The sequence below is a fragment of the Mycteria americana genome, chromosome 8, assembly GCF_035582795.1.
Source record: "Mycteria americana isolate JAX WOST 10 ecotype Jacksonville Zoo and Gardens chromosome 8, USCA_MyAme_1.0, whole genome shotgun sequence".
Lineage (NCBI taxonomy): Eukaryota > Metazoa > Chordata > Aves > Ciconiiformes > Ciconiidae > Mycteria > Mycteria americana.
The window spans coordinates 4,626,155-4,647,185 of NC_134372.1; the positions used below are offsets into that span (position 1 = coordinate 4,626,155).

At 39.8% G+C, this 21,031-nt stretch overlaps 1 protein-coding gene across 13 annotated transcripts in view; it reads right to left on the reverse strand.

The window, feature by feature from the left end:
• Nucleotides 1-2,724: 2,724 nt before the first annotated feature.
• MACROH2A1 (macroH2A.1 histone) overlaps nucleotides 2,725-21,031 on the reverse strand; it is a 47,666-nt gene continuing 29,359 nt past the window's right edge. For 3 of the 13 annotated variants that reach the window (XM_075509349.1, XM_075509348.1, XM_075509353.1), the window contains 4 exons: nucleotides 17,019-17,118; nucleotides 11,439-11,528; nucleotides 8,055-8,229; nucleotides 2,725-3,462 (listed from right to left, as the gene is read on the reverse strand). In XM_075509349.1, coding sequence (XP_075365464.1) covers nucleotides 3,297-3,462; nucleotides 8,055-8,229; nucleotides 11,439-11,528; nucleotides 17,019-17,118 — 531 coding nt within the window. In that variant the 3' untranslated portion in view covers nucleotides 2,725-3,296. Of the gene's footprint in view, nucleotides 3,463-8,054; nucleotides 8,230-11,438; nucleotides 11,529-11,999; nucleotides 12,102-15,436; nucleotides 15,528-17,018; nucleotides 17,119-21,031 lie in introns of those variants that run through there. The other 10 variants (XM_075509351.1, XM_075509350.1, XM_075509356.1 and 7 more) reach the window with 7 other exon arrangements.

Below are 21,031 nucleotides of genomic sequence, written 5' to 3' on the forward strand. Positions count from 1 at the left end.
CTGTGGAAAAAGTCAGTGGACTAAAAGCCGACTGTTAGCGGAGAGCAGGATTTGAAATGGTGAATTGAAAACGCATTTTGGCCACAAAATGCTTTTTAACCTTTAAAGTATTATTATATAATATAACCTTTAAAGTATTTACTTTAAAGTATTGAAACAGTTAAAGAGAGAATGTCCATTTCAACTGTTCTTTTCAGATAAGATCCATAACGGACTTGCCAATAAAAGAACAAGCTGTAAAGGCACTTTCACTGAGACTTTCCATACGTGGCCTTCCCAAAGTGTGATTGATTTATTTTTTTGCAAATGGAGCTTGCACATTCAGCTACAACAAGCAAAATGCTAGGGAGATTCCCAAAGCAACGTTGTCCTGGCTGCGGTGTGCATGTTAGCAGGAATTTCTTCTCCTGTTTTTCCTGTTATGCATGTAACCTGATATGTTACCTTTTAGGTTCTTGAATAGATGCTATAATCTACTTGGGCTGCCCCATGTGGCTGAGTTCAAGCTTGCCCTGGGCTCTCTGGCTTTCTTGACAGAGCCTGCTGGATTTCAGGACCTCAGAGCAGAATTCTTCAGGCTGTGGGAAAGGTGGGCAGATGCTGAGAGGCAGGGCTGTGTCAGAGACCGGCTCACTCCTCCTCCAGGCAGACTCACCTCGCTACAGGTGCGGTGGGGACCAGCTGTGCAGTGGGTCAAGGTCACTTGTGGAACAGGCTGGGTCAAAGCAACAGAATCATGGTATTCTCTGAACACACTGAGGGTTTACAGGCTTTTGAATGGATAAGAAAGAGTGGGATGCTCTGGCATTTGTATAGAAGCAGAATATGGTGATGCCTCCACAAGACCAGGTTCAACACTGTTAAAATGATTTTACACAGGAGCAAAACATGGTCCATAGTTACGAGTTAGAATGAGAAGAGAGACTTTCTGAAAGCTCTTGGGCTGTGGCCCTGCCTGCCACGGGAAGCATAGCATTCTTCTTGTTCAAGGTAATGTAAAAAAAAAAAATCCTTGATAACTGTTTTTGGTCACACTGGGCCATGGTGCTGGGAGCTCAGATTCTCGTCAGGTGGGAGATGTTCATTTTTTTGCAGAAGAACCTGAATCTGAGCAAAGCAAATGGCACATCACAAGCAATCCCAATGAAATCACGGGAGCTGTTTATGGAGCTGGCAGCTGAATAAGCAGATGAGATATGAGGCCAGAAGAAGCAAGTCCATGTGATTTGAATTACAGTACAGTTTGCTTTGGGATTTTCGAGTTGAAAGACAAAAGGTGGCTCTCCCAGCATGGTGTAACAGTGTAAAAGACACATTTATAAAATGTGTCTTTTTATATATTGATTTGAAAATCCTTGTGGACAAACACTTTTTTCTCTTTCCTGTTGCTGACATTAAAATTTTGAGACTTTAAAAAAGTGAAAATTTATGCAGTAAATACTCCAGTACAAAGAGACCAAGCAGCTGTAACCTGCACACTCATTTTGATGTGTGCATTCCTTCTGCGTTAAAAACCCCCTTTGGTGCTGAGAAAATGAGGGCCCTTCTCACACCACGTGTTTCCTCAGGTACCTGCTCACCCATGCTTTTTTCTATTTTTCAGTCCTTTTAGTGACACCTAGTGACATTTGTGGAAAGTGCAGTTTCAGTTTTCTTTTAACTATAAGAATCAATGCAACTGCAGTACCACAGACTTCGCAACTAAATGCTGAAGTACTGCACCTTATTTATTGCCACTTAAAGGGCTCTCTTTGAAGAATGATACCAGATGCATTTTGGCCATTGAAAAATGTTAAGTTTGAGCCCACAGTATGGCCCAATACCTTACGTATTTGAGGCACAAAATAAATTTACTCTTTCCTCCTTTTAACTTTGTGTATGTGTTTAGAATAACGCTGTTATTTTAAATTTTGTCTTCTGTTGTTCCTCTACAGCAGTCCACTTGAAAGCTGCAAATATCTGGACTTCTACACAAAACCCCAAACTCTTGCAGGAGCTTAAGCTGCACATTTTTAATATTTGGAATTCCTGAGCTTACTGAAAAGTCAGTCAGATTTGGTCCACTCATTGCTCTGGATCAATCCAGAGTGGATGCGAAGTATCCTTTCATCAGCAAATGACCTTTTCAACAGAGATGGAAAACGTATGCTTACTATCTCGAAAGTAGGCTAAAGACTTCAAAGGAAGAGCTTCCTCTTCAGAGCGAGCATTCATATGTGATAGCTTTGAACATGTAGCCTCTTCTTTCTCAAAGTACAAAAACAAGTGGCTTCCGTAAAGGTTTATGTTGGTATGGATTTCAGCTGTGCAAATGATATGGCAACCAATACAAACCAGGCTCATAAATATTTGGAAAAAAATACAAAATGGCTTGAAACAGACCAACATTAAATGACTGGAACTAGTTCAGAAAAAATCCTAGGTCTTGCTTGATCTAAAAGGCCTCAACCTCCCAAACTCAACAGGCAATTAAGTCAGATTTGGAACAGGAAGACCTGAAGCACCAACTAGAAAGTCTGAATGCTCACAGGAAAAAGATCTGACTCTGCGTTCCATGGGGCACGCACCCAGCCAGCCAGCACAGGTAAGAGGCCCCAGCATCTCCAAACATGTTTCCAGGCCACTGGTTCACATCTGGTGTTTTATCATCCCCCTCAGAGCTAACTTTTCAGAATGTAGAAAATGAAGGCTTAAGGGAAAAATTAATTCAAGTACACCACCAGCAACAGTTCAAACATTTTACTAAATCAATTCACACGATTTCAAAATTGTAAATATAATTAAGGACAACAGGGTTTCTGTATTTTTTCTTCCAGATTTATCATTAAGACAATAAACAAACACAAATTAGGTTTATAGCATCTGTTCTTTTAAAAAATGAAAGGAACGCCACTCGATGTATTGATAAAGCACCACAACACAGTTACAAAATAGGGTCGGCCTGTTTCTTTCACAAGTAAAAGACTACATACTCCTAACAGCTTTCTGCTTCAATCCATACTTCATTAAAATAAAACTATAAAATCTCCTAGATTACACTAAGTTCAGACGATGCCTGGTATACAGTGCATTAACAGCAGTAATGCCAACTATCAGTGCCAACATAAAACATTTTAGAAAGTAAAAACAAAACAAACCCCCTCCCCCCCCAAACAAAACAAAAACCAACAAAAACCCCACCTTTATTCCCCTAGATGAGCAAAATTTAAAATAAGGGATGCTCTGCTTCACAATGAGTTAAGGATTTGGGGAGGACGATGGGCAGAAGAGGGGGCTAGGACTGTAGCTTTCTAGGCTTAGTTGGCATCTAGTTTGGCCATTTCCTGCACGTATATCCCTATACTCTCACTGTCAAAGAGCACGAAGTACACCGTCTTGATCGAAGAGGACATTGTTGACACAAAATAGCTGGAGATGGCTTTCAGGATCAGCTGAGCAGCCGTTTGCTTTGGGAAGCCATTTCTAGAAGGGGAGACAAAAAAAAGAAAGGAAATCAAGACTTGCTGAACAAGCTTTTGCTGATATAACCTTGCAGGGAACGCTCAGTCTTTTTTCTACCCCAGCACGGTAAATAAAGCTACAAAGCCAGTGTTTACAGTCTGAATTAGAAGCTACAAACTTGTTTGTTTAGGCAAGACTTAAAATGTTCAAACAGAAGAAAAGCATTCACAAAATAGGAATACAGAGTCCACACACATTAATGGCTTGAACCTTACAATATCTGATGGGTCAATTATGCTCATTTAACAGACAAGTAAACCAATGGCCAGTCAGGCTGGAGCGTTCAGGAAAGCAGCATATACGTTCAGAGTTGCAGAGTCAAACCCGTCCTGAAAGCAAACCAACCATTAAAGAAAAATAAAAAGGGATAGAGAACTTGATATAGAAAATGAAGCATGAAAAGACACAAAGTACAAAATGGTTTTACCACCATTAATGGTTAATAATCTAGCACAAAATTTTAAAAGTTACTTGTACAGCCTTGCTGCAGACCGAAAAGGAAGAGAGAATGAGTTCTGGTAGTTTGGTAGTGAGAAACAACGCTGGCAACACCCTTACCGTTCCAAATGTGGTAGAAAAAGTGAAGCAGGCTGCATGAAGGTGAGCAAGTCTGCTCTCCTGGGCCACAGCGAGCCTTGTCCAGATGGGGTCAGTCTAACTTTACTGGGCTTGGAAAGCCAAAGTAGCTGTGTCAGGGCTGAGGACAGCCTTAAGGGACTCGGTGGCTTTTCTAAGCCAGCCTCAGTAACACTTCCAACACTCCTTACATCCTTTTTGATTACAGCCTGATTCAATGTAAGTACAGTCCTAAGAAAAATATGTTGAAAGACATCTGCCTGGTATCAACCAGAGAGATTTAGAAACCAGAGGCCTTTCTAACTCCTTTAGCAACCCCTAAAGAGGCTCCTGCCTCCTTCTTCTGGAGAAGCCACAGACAAACAGAACAAACCCTGCTGCTTTCTCAGATGACAAAACTGTGCAAGACAATTTCAAAGCTCAGTGCCTCATCTGGGAACCCTTCTTACAAGCTTTTTCACATTTTTATCTAGCAGCCCTTGTCTGAAAGTTTCATCTAATCTTAAAACAGGTCAAGCACAAGTAGAATGGTCTGAACAAAGCCATGACCTGAACTGCGAGTTTTACAGGTCACGGCAAACTCCTGAAATTACAGCTGGTAACCACTTCGAATGTGGCCTAAGCTTTGCTACGTTATTACTCGTGAAGTACTGCTACCCACCAAGACCGTGGTTTCGCCCTAGCCAAAGTCTGAGCGCTCCCCGAGCCGCAGGGAAGTGTACTGCAGTAATCAGTCTGAAGGCGATGGGACACGATCGCTCTGTTACAAGGAGGACCCAAACAGAATTTGAAAGAGCCCGTTGAACATCACTTGGCTGCCTGACATGCACTTACAGATAAGTCAATACTCCCTGTTATAAAGTGTGTACTATTAATACTACTAATAATTTACGATTACACAGATGGCTGAGTTTCTCAGGAGTTTTCTCAGCAACGCGAAGAAGCTGGGCTAACTTCACCTCCGGCACTAACAGGTGCAACATCACTGAACATTTGCTCACTGAAGCACCAAGCTCTGATAATAGAATGCTGTTGCACTCTCCCTCTCATTACATGCTGCAAGACACAAAATGAGAAAGGCAACTGCCTGTGTCATGGCCCGCGTACTGCACATTACCCTACCATAAAATATACTCCGAGAGCAATTCTGTGGTACTGCTGTCTGTAATGTGATATCATACGTGCTGCCTGAAGATAATTCTTGTGATATTTCAAAAATGATGACATGAAATAGCTCATGCTGTTTCTTTCTGTTCTGAAAATGCCCAATTTTTTCTTTTACTGAAGAAGAAGAAAAAAGGAAAAAGCATTGTGGAAAAAACCCTGTACTATTCCAAAGCCAAACGAGCTGATGAGGGAGAATCAGCTGTGTGACAAGTTAATCAACTGAGAGCATAGTTTTGACATAGGAGCTACTTCCTACTGTCAGCTTACATAGAGAAAAAGACACAGACTCAGCGTGCCTCCACATCTCATCACTTGCTAGTTACTTATGAATGCTGCATCCTGGCATATATTGAACAGATCTTTGAGGAATTTTGCTCCTGAGCAGGAATTGTCATGTAGGCCAGCATCAAAATCAGGGTATACACCGCTTCTGAACTGCTCACAGGGGACTCTGAAGTCCTACAACTTCCACTTCAGTAGTGTTCCAGCAAGGCGGTCACAACAGGGCAAATGAAAGAAGAGCAGCCTCGTCAAAGGGAGGCATGCACAAAGGGAAGCCGATTAAAATAAATTGTTTAGGACCACTCTCCCAAAAGAAAGGAAAGAGACAGAGTAGAAAAATCAGAAGAAAGGTGCTGACCCAACGGCCACGTGTGGGCTGCAAGAAACAGAAGCCTCTTGCGTCTATCTACTGGTCTGAGTTAAATTCTTGTGAAAAGGCAGTTTGAGACTTTAGCCAAGCTAGTGTCAATTCAGATCAAAGTCAGAGCCTCAGAATGAAATCCCTACTCCGAGGATGATTTTATGTTCGATCCCTAACTCTCCTTTCCCTGTTCTCCTGCCGGCCCTACCCGACTGAACTCTAGGCTACCTCTGTACAGCACCCAACTTGTGCTTTCCACAAGTTGGCTGTAGCTGAGCATCTGGCCCACTGAAAGCTACAAGTATGCTATTTTATTTCCCCCCGTGATTTATTTGAACTGCCCTCATGTAATCCCATTCCTCAACTATAAAAGAGAATGAAACTGTTTATGTGGGTTTATTGGGTGATGTCTGCTTGACAGATGTCTGTACTAGAATAGCTGCATACATGTGGTGTCTTTGGCATTTGTTGTCTTTAAAAGCTTTACTTTTTTTTTTAACGCTTCTGACTTCATAAAAACTCAAGTAAAGAGTATTGTCAGACTATATTCTGTTCTCTCAAAAATTAATTTATGCTTGAATATCTCTAAGAGAAAAAGGGAAAATACACAACCTCATGTATTTCTCAAGGCCTGTTGATTCCTCTCCATCTTTTAAAAGCACCACTTCAACTGGCTTGAGTGAGAATGACGTGCATATGCCAAGCTGAGAACTTAGCCACAGATCTTGCCTGTCAGTAACCAGATTTCATAACAGAATGTGAATCTCATGATTATTCAGGGTTTCACCACCTTCCAACACCAATCAACTACTTTGCAACAAGGGCTGGGAATGGTTCTTTGCTGGGAGCTATCCAGAAAAGAAAGGGCTCTGTGGAAGACACTTTACATAGCCTTGCTTTAGGCACCTACATAACCAGTTCCGTGGTCACTCGACAGTCCATGGAGGAATACAGTTTCTCCTAAAGAGCAATTCAGAGCTTCTCTTTGTACTGACTAGCCTGTGAACCTGGCAGCTAATTCAATGGGTTAGTATAAACCCTTCGCTGTATCTCTCTACCATTCCACAAAGTTTGCTCATGTTACCTCCTTAAAATGACACCCATGCAAATTAACCTTATTTGGAGCTTTGCCTGATGCAAGTCGCTTAAATTTATTTTCCTAGTGAAACTCTGTTTCTTTATTGTCGTTCACCCAAAAGCTCAAATAGCACTTCCTGCCCTAACCCACAGAATATGCAGGAATTAATCTAGTGTTGCAACACAGCACAATGGGAAGAATATTCTTGCTGTGCATCAGCCAACTTCTTTCACGGCAAATTCAAAAGGGGCAGTTGTTCAGGGTTAAATACACAACTGTGTAATTCAGCCTAGATTTGGCCCTTGGTCTTCATACTGAGCCATCATTACGGGCCAAGTGTTCCAAACCTCCCTCCCCACCCCAAACCCAAGAGCCTCAGATTAAAAGTGTAGTCCGTATTTAGACTCTTAAGAACGAGATCCAACTTTCAAAGGCACTGAGCATCCTGTACAAAGCCAAAGGACCTTAAGTTTAGACTTCGGCTTTCAAAAACCTTGGCAAAGGCTTTTAAGGCCTTTTTTTTCTGAAAGAGTCCCATGATGTAAACTGCATGGAATTCAGCTTACAATTTCGGGTGAAAGCTTGAAGTGACTCTGCAGATCCTGAGAATTCCACCTCAGGTTTGCTGCTTAAACGAACGCTAAGCCATGTTTTCCGGCCATCCTAAGACATGTTGTATTCAGTAAGTTTAAGTATGCACTAAACCTAGGTATAATAGATCCCTTTTCTTCATGTTCTCCTCCACATCCCCAATTTATATGAACAAATTGATAGTCTGAAAAAAGTCTTTTAATATCCTCTTAAAAAGTTTGGTTTATGCTCTTGAACCTATTCGCATGCTTTAAGATTCTGCAGGGATCACTGCTAGACCTGCCAAGGTTGAACTAGTATTCAGGAGAATACTGCAGGCTCCATGCACAGCTTGAAAGAACCTAGAAGAAACATTTCATTCAGGGAACTGATCTAAACACACAAGAATAAAGTCAGCATTGTAGCAATGGGTTTTGTACATGAGAAGGGACTGGAACACATGAGATGGCACTTAGACAATGTGACCTATTTGGCATCGGGTTTGCGTAACAGCCTTACCTGCCACTGCCAATTGAAGGAAATGCAATTGATTTCAGCTTCTTTTCATCAGCCAGAGCCAAGCAGTTCTTCACCGTCTTTTCCAGCAGCTCCTCGCATTTGTCTGAGCCCCAACCTGGGCTATTACAGTGGATCACAAATTTCGCGGGCAATCCGTGGCCAGCACTGACAACAGCTAGTAAGAACCGAAAGTGAAACATAATTGCTTTCCTCTCCTTAGGATTAAAAAAGTGCATATGTAATTAAAATAGCAAACAATGACAGACATTCCTTTAGCCCCCATGAATGTTTTAGATTACAAATCACACAGCCTTAAAAATATAACAACATGATTACAGAGACTTTGTATTTTCCATTTCCAGCTGCACTCTGCTGTGGTAATTTATAAATCATAGCTATAATGGAGCTTATTTTAGAGAGAGCAAGAATTCATGGCCGACGTCAAAGGAAACACACATATATTGGGGATTGTGCAAACTTGTGTAACGTGTAAGGAGAAAGGCAAGTAATCTGTTAGAATGCAAACCCGTTCAAGGGATGATCTTGCTTTGGTTCAGGTTATTGCGGAACTACAGTAAATACCAGGATGCTAGACAGTCACACAGAGTTATGACTTGTGTGACCTTCAGCTACTCCTGCTAAACACACAGGTTGTTTAGCGAGCTTCTGATCACACTGCAGCCCAAACTGGATCAGTTCAGAGCTATTAGTGCTCTGCAAACTGGTAAGGAAGGCTAGAAAAGAGGTGAATTAAGATTTTTGCTTTATTTCCAGCTTTGTGTCTGAGTAAGTGAAGTAAAGACGTCATTTTGTGTGATTTCAAGACTTTGGTCCTGGTCTTATTCGAGCTTTTTTGTGTGGGGGTTATCCATGCCCACTTAAACAATGCTGGTTTTAGTTTATCTCTTTCATCCATTCTCGACAGACAGTTGGAGAGCATGCATTTATAGATTCACGATGTTTGATTCACACTGTTTATACCAACTGGCAAGGCCTCGTATGTACAAAGAAACGGAGAAGAATTTTTACCATGCTAAATGTATATTATCACCACGATACTACCATGGATGTGTGGGGACTAAGAGGATGCAGCACAGCCTGCCTACAAACTACTGACAGCCAGGGATTCTCCAGACAAGAGGCCTTTGCTCAGCAGGAGAACACATTCTGGGTTCACCACTTCCCATCACAGAGCAACAACAGACCGTGCTCTGCCTGCCAGAAAACAGGATAAGAGGATCACTGCCATTTCTGAACCCACAGGTCTGTGGTTGCAATTAAAAGCTTGTAACTTTGGTTTGTTTTTTTTTTTAAAAAAAAAAAGAGGGAAGAAAAACACCCTAATCACAAGCTGAGGGAAGAAAAACAGCTAGTCGAAATCTCACAAGAGCATACACTGAACCTTCATAAAGAGTCAGCCCCCTAATATGCACGCTTTGGGATATAATCATACACAGCCACAAAAGTGTAGGTATAAAATGGCAGCTTATGTCTTCAAAACCAATAATAAAAATACCAGTAATTTAAAAAAAAATGAAAAAAATCAGGTTTGTGAAGGTGCTTAGAGGCCAGAAATCCTCTACTCCATTCTGGAATGTTTATGAGGCATTTTGTTATTTAAGTATAGCAGAAATAACTCTTGGAGCATAATCATCACATATGGATACTATCCTGTAGCTGTTGCAGAAAAGAGAAAATAGACTTTGTCATATGGCATTGTGACCGGAGGTTAATCAGAAGAGTACATTCTGAAGGACAATGGAAGCACAAGCATTTATGTTCTTAAGGGTTCGTAGATTCTCAACATGTTGAATAGCCTCTGTGTTAGGCAATACTAATTTGTCATAATGTGCAACTAAAATGTTGGCAGATTCAGAATACATCATAAATCCAAGAAAAATCTATTAAAAGCAGCTGACATATCTCTAGTCAGATGTGAAATGTGGACATCTTCATCCTAAAAGAATAAAATACTGTATTGATATGCATCACCAACTTTAATATTTCTCAGGGAGTGTTTTCTAGGGTAGTCATTAATTAAGTCATTAGGATTCTGTTGAGGACAACTGTTAATTACCAAGAGCAGTTGTCCCTTACTTCAAATGCAAATGCTCTGACAGGGGAAGTAAGTTATGCTTTTGCTGTAGAAAAAGAAAGAGGACCATGGCCACGTTCTGTGCTAGTTACAATTATATTCCAGGTAAGGATCCTGGTTATTGGTAGATTAAAGGGATACCCACATAACTGAGAAATCTGAAAACTGCATATCCGTATGATTGAGAAATTGATGTGCACCAATTCTACTCTAGAGTCCCCCAACAAGTCCCTAACAGCCAGTTTGTGCCAGTGTAGTGTAGAGCTCCCCACGGGATAAGACTGCCAAGCAGCCCTCAGATCTGAGGGATGCACTGACAGCTGAGAAAAAAATCTTTTCTCTCCAACTTGCAATCTATTTGTAAGCAGTTTGGTCTGGGCTGATAAAGAATACTGTACAGAAGTAAGAAGAAAAAAAAAAAAAAAAAAAAGTAACTGGTTCTATATATTTTTGCAGAACAAGAATTCCAAGAAAAAGTTATTAAAAATTTTAAAAAGCAAGGAAAAACACCCCCATGTATTAAGCACCAGAAGTAAACAGTTGTAATTTTTCCTGTCAGAGCTGAAGTCTTACATCTCCTCTTCAGCTTTAGTCAGAATTCGTTTACAAAACTGTGCACACTGTATTTATTTTTATAGCATAAACACAGATGGCAGAATCAGCCTTCTATATGAACAACATGTATCAGCAATTTCACAGATGGTGTAAAATTATATATCGTCATTACCAGACTTTATTACTCACATAGTAGATTTTTCTCAGATATTACATAAATTTTGATAACTAGGCATCAAAAAGTCGTAAGCTTTTATAGTGATGATTTTGGCACCGATTAAACAAAGTACCCAAGCAGATGCTTAACTTTTAAGCATGTGCTTAAGTTCAGTGAAAGTCAGCGGCACTTCAGCAAAGCAGATGTTTAACAGGGTTGGACTCAACTGTTCTGAAAAGCAAGCATCTAATGAATTGCTTTTCTGAACTGTGCCCTTAATAATCAACATCCATTGTGTATGCGTGTACCTGTGAACAGACTGATTTTCCTTGTAATACTACACCACTACGCCATTTCCCAGATGCCTTGGTAAAGGTTACTTAAGATGCAACGCGTGTATTTTACCTTTGGAGAACACAAATATCATGTAACCCATAAAAGTTGTCTGCAGACAGCATGAACCCAAGCGTTGTACTAGAACGAGCCTGGCTGGCTGACTGCAACGAAGACCGCCGCCGGCAGCGAAGCCAGTGCCCGCGGTGTTTTGTTTGCAGGTTTCCGAAGCGCAGAACCTCACCTCCAGCTATGTCCAACGGCCCGTTCTTTTTGCGAAGCTCAATGACAGCTTCCACAAACTCCTTGCCGCCTTTCTTTTCCAAAGTGCTCCCTGAACAGAGAATTGTTATTTTACTCCTCTGACCCCAGGTTTCCGCAGCAGACATGTGACTCGTCATTATTTTTTATTACATCATTCTAGAGTTTTCTGCCCAAACATTTTTTTGGGGACTGCAAAGTAAGATCTAAACCTTTTGGGACTTCAGAATTAGCTAGTCATTAAAAACAACAACAACAACAACAGAAAGAAAAAACCAAAAAAGACAACCCTAACAACCCAAAAACCTCACATCGGTATCCCTTGCTAACATTCTCAGACTCCGATTTTAAAGTCAAAACATCTGACATGACAGCCCTACCTCCTTCCTCACCATGAGCATCCGTTAGTGTGAAATGTTCCAGAAGAATGTGCTAGCTCAAGAGCGGTTGAAGGTTCACAATTCCTTCCCCTAAGGTTCATTTCCCCTCTCTCTTACAAATTGTTTTAAAGAGCCATTTGCCACAATAAGAATTTGAAACTCACCTGATCTTGGTCCCTGACCCCAACAGGTGGCACCAGGAATGAAACAGTCTCGTGAGTGCAGCGGGCTGCTTTACTTGGTAACTGCCCAGCTTGTTGAGCCACCTTTAACCAAGAGGAAGAGCCTCAGAAATAAGGAGAATCTCTAAGGAACATATTCCTCCAATGAACTTCTCTAACTACAGCTAAGGAGCTGGACAAAGTCATTCTGGGAGGAGAAGAGCTGTGCAGTGTTTCAGGGCAACCAAAAAGTATGCTGTTTACAAAGGCAGTCCATCACTAAATGGTTTAGATCTTATTTTGCAGCTCTAGTTTTAAATATTAATATAAAAAAAAACAGCCCAAGAAAGCATTTTCCTAACTACATAAGCATCCCACATAATTTTGCACTGTGCATATTAATTATAAAGGTAGATAAGTAAAAAGCAGTGGTATCATAAAGGCTCTGATTTGAGACATTACTTTGAAAACTGATTTCCAAAAATTCAGAACTAGGATCTCTAAAGATCTAGACATTTATTTGGTGAAACCCCTTACTTTCACTGACGAAGAAAGAAAAAACGCATTTTCTGATGGAAGTGCACATACTGTATGCTCAAGGAAGCAGAGCCCCTCCTCCAAGATTCAGTTTACTGAATAGGGTTATAGCTCTAAGAACTAAGAGGACTGCAAGATGCTTTTGTTTTGACACCATTGCTAAATTTCTTCCAAAATGAAGAGTAAAAGTTGAAAACAATGAATTGGTTTGTTCATTCAAAAACGGACTCTGTGACCCTGCCTCTATTTTGCTATTGGCAGTTTATTGCTTTTGGGGTACAAAACCTGCCGACAATTAAAAAATGTATGCCTTTTCTTTTGCCTTTTCCGTAACCAATTCACAATGGGCGTTTGCCAAAAGCTGGATTACAAGGTCAGGTTGTGTAGGTCAGAGTGTAATTTGCTCTTTGTGCTCATTCAAGCTTTTTTATATAAATACTTCGGTCTAAGTTTATTCAGACAAACTCCTCACTAAGAATTTTCTGAAACTCAGAGTTAACCTATCCCTGTGCAACTGAGCGGAAGGCACCATCTTACAAATCTCTTAGAAAAGACGGTAATGGCTTTATTTGTAGCAGCAAGGTGTCTTAGGAGAGTGTGCTAGGAAAGGAGATCCGCCCCAGCACGGAGGTGCTTGGAAACGCGCTGCCCTTCAAAGGCAGCGATACGGCAGGCAGCACGACGCGGTGCCCTGTGCCGAACCCGTCTAGCAGCCGCGGCTGACACCAGGGTCTTTTAAAATCACTCTGACAGAGAAGGGATGGGAGGGAAAGAAACAGTCTTCCATTCTAGTTATATTCTCGTTGTACGTATTTCCATATCATTCCTATTTATAGTTGTATATATTCCAGTTATATTCCCCCGGAGTCCATGAACTCAGATCAGTCCTAAAACCCATGACATTCATAATCCTTAATTTCTCTTGTTTCAAGGCGAAACATAATTAAGCCTTGTGCAGAACCCAGGAACAGAAAAGATCTATTAAGTAGGTCATTTCTTTGCCATTGCAAAGCTGTTGTACATTTAATGGAATTTAGCCTAGTTTGGTTTAATTCAATCCAGAAGGATCAGCTTTTTCCCTTCTACTGGGAATTAATTTATAATTAAAAGCAATGAACAACCCTGTCAGTTTATTTCACGGAGCTCTCTTCTTGCAGACCTGGTACAAAGAAGAGCAAAAGTAGTATTTGGTATGAACCAGTGAGGTTTTCTGCATTTACTCCTCAGTTATGTTCTTCTTCTGATTAATAGTGGGGGTTTATATTGAAATTATCTTTCAGAACTACGTTGTAAATTAGCTTCATCTGGGAAAGGACATACTGTATTTAACCATTTTCCACTACATTAGCAAGTTTCTTGATGGAAGTCTTGCTTCACAGCTTCAAGGTTAGTAGCTTATTTGCTCACAGGCATAAATATGTGTCACTCCCATGAGAATAAGATCATTATCTCATGCTTTCCAAGCAGGCATTGGTATCAGTGTTGAAAACAGCGTTAGCAGAAATTTAGGCTCTAAAATTCTCAGGGTAAGCCCCCAGTACATTTAAATTGTTAGGGAAAAAAACAACAAAAATTAAAAAAATAAATTTAGATGGGTAAAAGTTAATCATTGGAAGCTAAGCATTTGTGCACTTCTATTCTTCCTTACAGCAGTCAGAGGCAACAGGAACCTACACTAAGGAACGAGCAGTGCAGCTTCGAGACACAATTTTCTTTGTAGGGGAGCAAAGCATTTCTTTGTCGAAGGGTAGGAGACAAGCACATTAGCTAAATGAGTCTGACAGACTTTAGAAGCATATTCTTCAGATACAGGGTATTATGACACTTTTATTTTGATGTCTCTGCATAATGTTTAGCCAGCCAAGTCACAGCTGTTCCTGCCCAACAGGCTATACAGAGCTACGTTCGCCTGCGTGTTACTCAGAAAGTAGCCCCTTCAGAAAAAGCAGGCGTTGTAGGACACGCCAGCTCTGCAGCAGGACACGTGTCCCTCCAAGCCAGTATTGAAACAGGGCCTCAAGCGTGGAGGGAGACGATTCGCGTAGCGATGATGAGGTTAAGATGAGATGTAGAACAGAGGCTGGGGCCAGGTGACTTTTTTTTAACTACAGTGGGTTGTCACCCTTACCAGCAACTTCTGTATTCAGCCCAAATTCTGATTTGCCTTCTCAAACTACCAAGGCAGTTCAGTTAAAGTACTGCTACCCTGTTAGCAAATCCTTCAAAATACTGTACGCAGAGAGGGGTATCGCTAAGATAAGAGTTACTCAGGGGACACTTCAGATACTGAATTAAGACGTCTGTCATGTTTTCTATCATGCCTTCTCTCATCGGTGTAGCTTAGATGACCGACCGCCTGAAAAATGTATGTAGCGTCACTAGCTGTGTGCTTGTGGGTGTGAGGACCGTTGAGCAGGGCTATGAAGGTAATTGGTCCATAAGGTAAAATATGAAAAAACTAACCAATCTTAAGAGTTCAGAAAATACAGATGGGCTAGGTCCAGCATGTCAGATGTGAACATCTGAAACTTGGCATGGAGAGGGTGTACTGGAACTGGTTAGAAATCTAAAGATCAAGACTCAAACCATATTCAAACCAGGCATTTAACATGTCAAACAAACAATGCGGTAATTCATTTTCCTTGCTCATATGCCTGCATTGAACGTAGTGTTCCTGCACTTCAGATTTTGGCGGTGCATTCTATTGTTACTTCTGAAAGTCTGATTTGGTGATAAAAATCAAAAATGCCTACTGAGTTTGCAATTATTCATTTCTTTTTATTATCAGTCAGGACTGCTGGAAGTGAGAAATGAATGCAAATCTGCATAGCTACAACAAGCTTGTGGCTGCTGATTGACCATGCACACACATACAAACTCCGCAGCACTGAACTTTCCATTACCTACTTCACCACCGGTGTAGAAGTCAGAGTTTGTCGGGTGAACGACAGCATCACTGTCGATCGTGGCAATGTCAGCCTGTACAACTTGCAACTACAACAGGTAAACAGATGTATATCAACCACGTTGGACAGAGACCCAGCACAGGCTCTACATTTACACATGTACCAACGTCCATATTTTCCTACCTTTACATCTCCAAACCTTGCGCCAAAGGAGTATGCTGAGTTGTGTGTGCAGGTGTGTGTAGAGAAAGGGGTGTAGGGAACAGGAGGAGGAATATTGAGTATGACATGATCAAATAAATGTTAAAATGACAAGTCAGAGCAATCACATGAGATCATTTCCAAAGTTTTAAAATCAGCTAATACCCCATTTCACTTTGCAGAAACCTAGAACAACCAGTTCCCCACAGAGCATGACACTAAAATACGGAATCTGTTTAAAAAGAAATTCAGGATCATCAAGCCAAACAAAATAACTAGTTTCTCCATTTTGTCAGCATCAATAAGCTGACAGGCACTAATCTTCATATGTATAGCGATTCATCATTTTGTTTCTAAAAACGACAGTCTCCTTCATATGGAGGAAACCAGGTATTTGCAGAAAGGGTTGTACTGAATTTGCTTTAAAAAATATAAAGGATCGATCTTATATTTTAGAGGTAAGGCATATTTTCTAATTATGTGTTGGAATGGCTGAGACATTTGTAAAAATATACACACTTCTGAGAAAGGCTGATTTAAAAATTAGCCTTCTTAAATCTTTTTCTTGTTAAATTACTTGTGTACATTCCCATCGGAAATGCAGTAGTAGAAGAATTATGGGTTGTATTCCATTAAGGAAGTTTAACAAAAAGACGGCAACAGGTGTAATCAAATAAGAAGGGAATGCAGTACATAATGCATGAAAGGTAGTATTTCTTTTACTTTTGCTGAAGAACAGACTTCTGTTGAAGAAGGATTTTTTATTTTAATCTGGAACAAGACAGAAGCTTTAAAAGCGATACACCATCTATGATAGTATCTACAAGTTCATTGTTGGTATAATACCAGTATTTGTTTTCAGCTGAATGTGAAAGTGACAGGGAGTAATTGAAGCATAATGGAAACAAATTATTTGACTGAATTAAACTTGAAATCAAGGTAGGAAAGATTGGGGGATAGTTCATTATTTAATTATTCCTCTTCAAAAATTTTATGCCTACTCTGAGTATCAGAAAAAAACCCCAAGATTGCAGTTAGAATGGAGAAACTGCTTATTTTGAAAACAACCTGACAAAAAAGTATTTTAGTCCTCAAAGTATCCAAATAAGAAACCCCCCAAAATAGCTAACAGTCACATATGATCATTATGGAAAAGAATTTAAATGATTTATTTTAACTGAAATCAACTTGAAGACTAGCAACAGCTGCAAGTATTCAGATTTGGTGAAAAAGTATTTTGAATATAGTTCTTCAACAAAACAGAAGCTGCAAGATTTGAATTTCTGCTCTTATTAAATGTATGAAGCCCTAGAGAGTAAATTCTGGGTTCCATAATTTCCATGTGACCGTTAGTTGTGTCAACCCATGCCCCATTTACCTAGGTCATCTTTAAGGTCAATGTCAGCATTGGTAGGATTGATAATGGCCTCCACCTCGAAGCCGGCTAAATTACTGATTTCACTGTGAATAAGGTTCAGCTGAAAAGAAAAGCATGAGGTGGGAAATAACAGGACAGCTGGGAAATCACAGAGAAGCTGCAGAAAAGTGAGCTTTGCAACACAGATGGAGATAGCATCACTGCAAACAAATATGCAAAATAAAAGGCAGGTCATAAAGGAGGGTTATTATCCAAAAAAAATTCAAACACAAGACTCAAACATTGTTCCCACTGGGAGGACATGAACGTATCTACTAACAAGCTCTATTTTGGTTTTATGCTGACCGCTATTTGGGATTCCTATTTTGGCATTACAAGAGGGTATTTGTTTCTCCTCAAAGTATAGATGAAGGACACCCTAATCATTTCCTAAGCATCAATTACAGGAATGTGCCATGACCATTCAGCACTGAAACTGGATAAAAGATGCTGCTTCTCCTTCTTTAAGCCAGCAAACATGAGCATATCTTTGAGAAAGCACACACTTGTCTCCAGCAATTCCTCCCTCCTAACAAGGGGACATGTTTCTTTTTCTTTCCTTATTAGCGGTCACTGTATTCTGGATTGCAGGCACTTCAGTTTTCATTTGCACAGTTCTGCTGCCTTTCTGAACGGCTGGTGAAGTACTGTAAGCAGGCACTATTATGTGCTTATTGCTTCTAGTTTTTATTTGCTTTACTTCCTTTCGTCATTTATGAAAACAGATATTTTGACCCCACCCACTAATGCCCATTAACTCCTCTCATTAACACCCTGTATTTAAAGCATGCTTCTCAATTGCTGTCTGAATCGCTACAAAATCAGGATTTCTTATGGGCATACAGTAAGGTGAGGAAGTCAGCACAGATATCTAGAGATTAACCTCACATCCGCACTACGTGCTCTTAAAAGAATAAAAAGAATTAATGAAATATGAGGAAGTGCAGATTTCAATTTCTAGCAACACATTTTGAGCTTACAAACTAGTATATAAAATAAGAAGTCAATGAAAAGACCAGCAATGGTAACAAACTGATCCTGCCATGCCATACTAGTGAGGATGTTTTTTTGGACGTGCTTAGAGGTGTAAAGTGATAGCACAATTTGCTTACTACTGACAGTTCGAGTGTCTCATCATAGCATGGGACCCACACCACAGAAACGACTCCGTAAAATGAGGCAATTTGATGCGAATGCCAAACTTGGCAAAAGTCAAAACTGCAGTATGCTGACAGGTATGTGAGGAAGCTTATAACCAGGGGTTTGTGACACTGCTTTGAAGCCAACGTTGGGAAGTCTGATTTCACATGCACCAAGTTTACTACTGCCAAAACTTAAAATACTTTAAAGTGCAAAAAATTTTCCAGACTCTGTCATATGGGGAAACACATTATCTACATCATAAATGATGCTTCTATCTACAACATACATTTAAAATGATCATTTCAGTAGCTGATTTGGCAATATGGAAAGCAACTTTGAAAGAGAAAGTTCTCATTCATTTATGCAAGTCCTGAAGCCAGCTGCAGTTAAGCCAGGCTTTCCTTCTAATCCAAAGCCCGCTGGGTTCAACCTATGGAGCATAACATATACATTCAGACATGGCAATTAATCTCATCAATAACTGAATTTTGTCTCTTGGTTTGTAATCCACATTCTGTAAATGTAACTCTTCAAATCTTCTCCTTGTGTATGTAAGTTTATTAATGGAGAATATGAGCCAATTCATGTAACCAATACAAGTGAATGGGTCATTTAAGGAGGCCAACATCCATGTATTTAAGTTTTATGAAAAAATTATTTCCATTTCATTCATGTGATTATATGAATTGACCTTCTTTCTCTTTTTAAAAGCCTGCAATTTCATATAATTTGCATATGTTGCTTGAGTAAACTATGTTCCCTCAAAATAGGGTGATTTTGGCTAAAAATGAGTGTAATTCAGCCTTGTTTTAAGTACGGGTCTGTTCGGGAATTTGTAATAAAATCTAAGAAAGCTTGCTTTCCAAATAGCTTAGAATCCTTTAATACTTCACACGTGGCGAGTCATTCATACTTGAGTTTGAGTCTTGAGTTTGACTACAAGCAACTGCTGTTTAAAAAAAAAAGTCAACTCAAATCAAACCAAAATGTTAAAGAAACTTTATGAATTTTGAAATAAAAAAACAACAACAAAACACATGCACACACCAAAAGACTGTTTTGTGGAGATTTTAGTATGTTCCTAAGCATATTTTGTTCATTTTAGAGGTGACTCTCTTTGATCCCTAATTCTGTGTTCCACAAGTTTTTGCCCCAGATCTATTGGTTGCAGACCATTTTCGTTCCAGACCTTTAATCTATCTCTGCGCCTACTCGTATATGCGATTTACATAGCAACCAGCTGGTAATTAAAGTTTCAATTTAACAGCAACAGCAAAATGCATAAAAAGCTGCCCATCACTGATAGCATGCGTTGGCAGCTAAGTATTATTTTGCTAAATTTTGCATTTACCTTTGCATTTACCTAAATTTTGCATTCAATGCACTGTTAGCTATATGATTGCCAAAAACAATTAAAAAAAAAAAATCAGAAGTTTTCCTGCAGAATTAAATCCTCCAATGAGTAATTGCTCAATTTTACTACCCAACAGTATGAAGCATGTATTAGTCAGAAGAAGTGATCCCCTAAAGGGCCACTTTAAAAAAATAAATAGGCACAACTTGCATATACATGTGCAACAAAGAATGAACATAACTTTAGGTAACATTTAAATTAAATGTTAGTTAGGTAAAACGCAGATGGCACTTAGCACATCCATGAGTATTTTCTGAGCCAAGCCTTGCATTTCTTATTTCAGACAAAATTACCTTTAAAGTCTTGGAACTTTTCTGGTATGAGTTTCATACAGAAAACTGAAGATGCCTGTTGCAGACAACAAGCTGAGGTCTCTCTGAAAGTCCAAACCCTAAGGCTTAGGCTGGAGGTCTTACAATTCTGCCTCTACTCCGTAATTGTCCCAGGAAAAACAAACTAGTTAATGTTCAGAGTACCACGTTTCCATTGGGATGTCACTTGCAGGATGTGCAATCATTTACATACTAACTAGATTTTAATACTTAATTAATGTAGCACTAATACACTTCTACATGTATAACTGAAGGGTTCTTTGCCATTTCCTGACCTCTAAGAATTCCTAGCTGAATGTCAGCAGTTACCTAAAGAATGCAATAACAGTACTTTTTAAAAACTGAACAATACCCAGGTTTGCAACACTCTCATTTGTGTTTTCAGTAATTAAATCTGGGGATATTAGAAGGATGAAGAGCCATTCTTGCAAATAAAACCCTTCCCTTTCCCTTCTGCAAACATGGAGCCAAGAAAAAGGTTTTTCCCATTAAACACAAATGACGTGACACTAAGAACAGGATTATTTTCTTCCTACTCTGCATCTAGTAAATTATTTCCTGATCTAGCAGATAGTGGTTTTGCAGACCAAAGAGACATGCTGTAAAGGTGTTCAAGGATGTCACAGGCGGTTTGAGAGATACCAATTGTTTGCTTGGGATTTTTGGTTTCAGGTTTCTGTGTTGGCACTGTTGTCTATTAAGAACACACAGAATGTGAAAGTATACTGAAAATCTGCATGTACAAATTCAAGAAAAATAAAATAACTGTGATTAATATGAATATTTTTGCTTTGCAAATGGAAAAGCTCAAAATGTTTTAACATATTAAGCTTTCCTACCATCCATGTGAAGGGCGTAACTATCTCCATTTCGCAAATGGGGAAGGCAACAGAGAGAGAAGAGGTGATTTACAGTGTCTCTGAATCAGCCAAAACCAGAAGCCAGGAGTCATGGTTTTCAGGTCTCCAGCTGAACCACCTAAACACACTGAGACTAGCAGATTTTTCCTTCCCTCAAACAGCATTTTGAGGAGAGCAAGGCTATCCTGAATAGAAGAAAGGTCCTCCTCCAAACAGGCAAACACC